At 36.9% G+C, this 5,218-nt stretch overlaps 1 protein-coding gene across 2 annotated transcripts in view; it reads left to right on the forward strand.

Annotated features, from left to right (window-relative positions):
• LOC107663041 (N-acetylgalactosamine-6-sulfatase-like) overlaps positions 1-5,218 on the forward strand; it is a 43,324-nt gene that overhangs the window by 1,661 nt on the left and 36,445 nt on the right. For both annotated transcript variants that reach the window (XM_016453190.1, XM_016453191.1), the window contains exons 2-7: positions 548-671; positions 2,749-2,823; positions 2,934-3,036; positions 3,568-3,711; positions 4,375-4,441; positions 4,541-4,668. In XM_016453190.1, coding sequence (XP_016308676.1) covers positions 548-671; positions 2,749-2,823; positions 2,934-3,036; positions 3,568-3,711; positions 4,375-4,441; positions 4,541-4,668 — 641 coding nt within the window. The remainder of the gene's footprint in view (positions 1-547; positions 672-2,748; positions 2,824-2,933; positions 3,037-3,567; positions 3,712-4,374; positions 4,442-4,540; positions 4,669-5,218) is intronic.

The raw sequence follows: 5,218 nt of genomic DNA on the forward strand, positions 1-5,218 counted from the left end.
TTTATATACAGTATATATATATATATATATATATATATATACATACACACATATACACATATACATATATACACCTGTGGTACTGCTGTTGTAATAAAAATAAAATAAATGTCAGTTTAATGTTGTGCATTTATTTTAAATTATTACATTTAAAGTCTAAATTAATTTAAATTAAATCTAATTTAAATTTATTTTAAATAATTTTGTAACTTTTTTAATAAATATATTTAACATTTACTGGGGTATTCTGAGGCCCCCTAGTTGAGAACCTCTGGTCTACAGAAGTCTGCAGTCTGATTTAGACCTCTTCCATTATCTCCCAAGATCATTTAATCAATGCCACAGATGCCAAATGCCAATACCAATAAGGGCTATTAATACATTGTGCGTACATATAAACTGAAGTACATCTCTCTCTGTCTCTGTCTGTCAGTCTGTTGAGCTATAGTTTACTTCCATTAAAAAAATAAAATAAATAATCACGTTTTTTTTTTTACACCATAAATTAGAAGCATGCTCATACCATATTCTCTGTTTCTGTCTGCAGATGGGCTGGGGTGATTTGGGAGTATTTGGGGAGCCCTCCAAGGAAACTCCAAACTTGGATCTGATGGCTGCTCAGGGGATGCTGTTTCCAAACTTCTACACTGCCAACCCTCTGTGTTCCCCCTGTATGTGCTGCTTCTGGGCTTGCCTTTATCTCTCTATCACTATGTCTTTGTTCGGAATATTCGCATACTGCTGCCTACTGCACATTACTGTATGCTGCCTACGATAAATGTCTTAAGCAATAGTACTGTAGGCTACGATGCATTGCTTAATAATTCAGATCTAGTAAATGTAGTTATTTATTTTGCTGGTCCAAGCAAACAATAAAGTACTCACAGCATTGTGCTCTGCTTATACGGCATACTGCATATTTTTGCCAATGAAGTAACTCATCTGGGTATTTCATGCACACAGGAAATTTGCATATTGCCTACTGTAAAAATGGTGTGAGTTGCAGTAAGCTATTCTAAATATGTCTAACCAGAGTCTAGACAGGGCTATTCAGCTTCGATTCTTGGTGAATAGGCCAGGTATAGACATTGGGAGCAAATGAACTTATCTTTTAGTTTGCCTGAATTTTATAAAACATTGTTGAAAGTGCCAGAACAGATCTTAAATTGAACGATTCTTTTCTCTTTTGAATTTGAATGCCCAGCACATTCATAAACACTTATAAAAGTAATGAAATAATATATGAAACATTCATTCTGCAGTGTATCCTACAAAACAAACTGATTTTAAAAACATTATTGAATCTGAGGTCTTCCTGTTATTATAGAATTTTTGGTCTTCCTGCTGAGGAAACTGAAAAAAAAAAAAAAATCTTCAAATGCTTCAGCTGTTTTAATTCCACGTGAGAACACAAGACGTGTGTGGCAGCATGATAGTGAGAGGACAGCTTATTATGCTAATGTGGATAATAGACCAACAGTACTGAAATATGCTAATTATGCATAATTTGGGAATTTGAATGGACTTGCTATGCAGAGCAGATCTTCTTTTAGTCCTCTTTTCAATTCTAATTAATTTTTAAGCAAATAAGGCTTAATCAATTGTTAATCTCGAATGTGTGAGATGAAAGTGCCTGGAGCACTCGTACCTGCCGCTGTAGAGAGACGTTATTATAGAGCTTTGCTTCACAACCTTAATTAGAATTTTAATCACAAAGGAGATAGTGGAGAACTTCCTAATCATAGTATCCAGGGTGAGCTCTCTCATGTCCAACGTCTCTTTCCTTTCTCTCCCTTTGAAATGAAGTCTTAAATACCACATGATTTAAATTTCAGCGAATGCATAAGTATTGTGGGTGAGCATCTTTGATTAGATTTGTAAAACTTATTTCTAAAGAGCAAGACTTTGCAGTAATAGAGTGCAGTTTTGTACAGGGGTTGGACAAAATAATTTGAACACCTGGAAAATAGGCAATACCTAAGGTTTTACCACCATTTGCCTTTAATTCAGCTTTCAACCTTCTAAGATTGATCCAGTTGAATGTTAACATCTTCCAGTTGTTTTAAAGATGTTGGAGGAGTGGATCGGCTTCTCCTCCTCTCCAAAACGGTCCACATTGGTTTGATAATTTTCCCGATTTTATGATCATAACACCATATTTTTCGCATTTTAGCTTTGGTGTCTGCGATCAAAGTTTTAGCAGTTGCAGCTCTTTCAACTTTGTGAAGTTCTCTGTGGTTAGTTTTAGCGGAAACAGAGTCTTCAAGGTGAATACTGAGGTTTTCTGTCACTTTGCTGCAGTAGTTCGGTGTTGCTTAGACACAATCCTTCTTAGTGCTTGATGGTCCTCATCATTCACTTTTGGTTTTTGCCCACTATTCTTCTTCATTGATGTGTGTACTCACCTTTGTATACTCAATCATAATCGTAAAGACTTTCTTAAACAGTCGGGCTGTTAAGGTTACAGATGCTGCTGCTAAACAGGCTCCCATGATTTGTCTTTTTTAGAAACAAGACATCCGTTTGTACTAAACGCTGCTAAACCAAACTTATTCTACACCAATGTTTGTAGCCTACACAAATGATATTAACCTCTATAATAATAGGTGTTCACATTATTTTTTTCCAACCCCTGTATCTAATAACTTTTCAGTTGGTGGTGTTTGCTCTTTTAAAACAATCCGTGTAAGAGTAGGTATATCTTTTGTATCTTTGATGTCTACTTCATAATTCATCTGTATTCTACAGCCAGGGCCGCTTTGCTTACTGGAAGACTTCCTGTGCGAAATGGATTCTACACCACCAATGCTCATGCTAGGAACGGTATGATCTTAAACCATATCCTTCTTTCCTCAGCCCTCCTTCACTGTTATCAGTTTATCTACTCTTACTACTTTATGGTGCACTCCCATTATGGATTCTCTCTCCTACAGCATACACACCTCAGGAGATAGTGGGGGGAATATCTCAGGACGAGATCCTGCTTCCAGAACTGCTGAAAAAGAAAGACTATGTCAGCAAGATCATCGGCAAGTGGTGAGATTCCCTGCAGCGTCTCTCAAGAGATGTCTTTCTCAGAATAGTGTTACGAGCTGTAATAGAATATGAAGTATATGCAAAGTGAAACAACTATAGAATGCATTTTTAATTCCACAGAATAGGCTTGCAGAACAATATTTATTATTATTATTTTTATTCCAGTTTTGTGTAAAATATCTTAGCTTTAAAGCCGTTAAAATATAACTTACAAAAAAAAACAATTAAAATAAAACACTTACTTACTTAAAATGTAAATATTTGTTTACCTGCATGCCATGTGACCAGTTATATTTGTATTTTGTGTAAACATTATTATGAACTGTAATAAATTAATGGTAAAATATGTTATAACACGCAACATTTAAAATGTGTTATGAGAAAAATACCTATAATGGGATTTTCTATTTAAACATTTTTATTTAAATACAAAAAGTTATGCATAATTTAATAATAAAAAAAATATATATACTGCATATTGCATAGGCCATATGTCCTTTTGAAATGTTTCATTTTTATCTCCTACCTCAGGCACCTTGGGCACAGAACTCAATACTTACCTCTGAAGCATGGCTTTGACGAATGGTTTGGTTCCCCCAACTGCCATTTTGGACCCTACAATAACAGCGTTCGCCCCAATATACCTGTCTACAACAACTCTGAAATGACGGGAAGGTGAGGTGCAAATATAATGCATAAGTGGTGCTTGCTAAAAACACCTTTGAAGCCACATAGCAACACGGTGAAATCATGGCCATCAGATTTGAACGGGTAGGCTCCACTCAGATTTTCTTCAGAAAATGTAAAAATCTTGTTCTGCTTCACATGAGCGTGTCCTTTTGGCGACGTTTCGTTTTTCCTCTTTTTATACCAGCTGCAGTGTACTATCTCATTTTCTGCCCATTTGTTCATTCCAAAACAGCCATATGTGCATTCTGGGTCATTGGCTTTGGCGATAGGGCTGGTTTTGCGCTTAGCGGTGGGTTTAATCAGCATGGCGTGTTTGAGCCTGGCCAGATAAACACGCACACACTCACACCCAAGAGATGGCAGGTTGCGTTAGCGGTATGTTAGGACACCTGGAACAGCCGGAGCATAAGAGAGTTGCCTCTACCGTTCCACGCCTCAGCACCTTCTCACAACGCGTGTGTCTTCTGAGACACAATCTCGCAATTTACCTCTTCAAATTCACTCCATGATCACACCCTGGTGCTGCACTCGGTTTAGGAAGCTTGTCATTTGGAACAAGAACTCATATGGTGTTGAAATGAGTTTGTAGGGATGGTCTCATTAGATCTGCAGGAAGCAGAAAGTCGAGATGATCTGTGTATTTTGCAGGTATTACGAAGAGTTTGAGATTAATGTGAAAACAGGGGAATCCAACCTCACCCAAATCTATTTGAAGGTGAGTTTTCCTGTTCATTGGCTTGATTAATGTTGATTTGTGTGGATCAGCGCTGTTGATGTTGTGCCTGATGTTGTTTTTGATCCTATCTGTCTCCAGGAAGGCTTGGACTTTATCTCTCAGCAAGCCATGGCCCAGCGGCCCTTCTTTCTCTACTCGGCTCCAGATGCGACCCACTCGCCTGTCTACGCCTCAGAACGCTTCCTGGGAAAGAGCCAGAGGGGGCGGTACGTGAACATTGCTAAGTATCTCATCCATTGTAACTCATCCAGCATGTTTGTGCTAATCACATGAATGAAAGCTCAAATAATGCTTGTTTTTAGAAAAGTTGTGCTGTAACGTTTTTAGTAAGCCATCTATCTACAAAGCCACCTACCTGACAACCACCCAGAAAGGATCAACAAATGTATAGATATACAGTATGCCACTTATCACTCAGAACAACCATTCTGTGGTTGCCAGAACTAGTAAACATGCATTTGAAAACATAAGATGTATCATAAAACCCTAACGGATAACAAAAAAAATAAGAAGAAACAATGAAAAACCATCAAATATGAATTGTCACATAGGAGAATTAGGGAATGTCAATTTTCAAATAATTTGTTCTTTTTCACTTCCAAAAAAACTGAACATTTAATAGTAAGTAGTTAAATAGTAGTTTTAAGTTAATAGTATGTAATAATATTACATGATATGTCCAATTAGATCTATTACAAATTTTCACCATAAATAGTAAGTAGGGCTGCACGATAAATCGCATGCGATATTTAACGC

This window comes from Sinocyclocheilus anshuiensis, unplaced genomic scaffold, assembly GCF_001515605.1.
Source record: "Sinocyclocheilus anshuiensis isolate Anshui unplaced genomic scaffold, SAMN03320099.WGS_v1.1 scaffold1317, whole genome shotgun sequence".
Taxonomy (NCBI): domain Eukaryota; kingdom Metazoa; phylum Chordata; class Actinopteri; order Cypriniformes; family Cyprinidae; genus Sinocyclocheilus; species Sinocyclocheilus anshuiensis.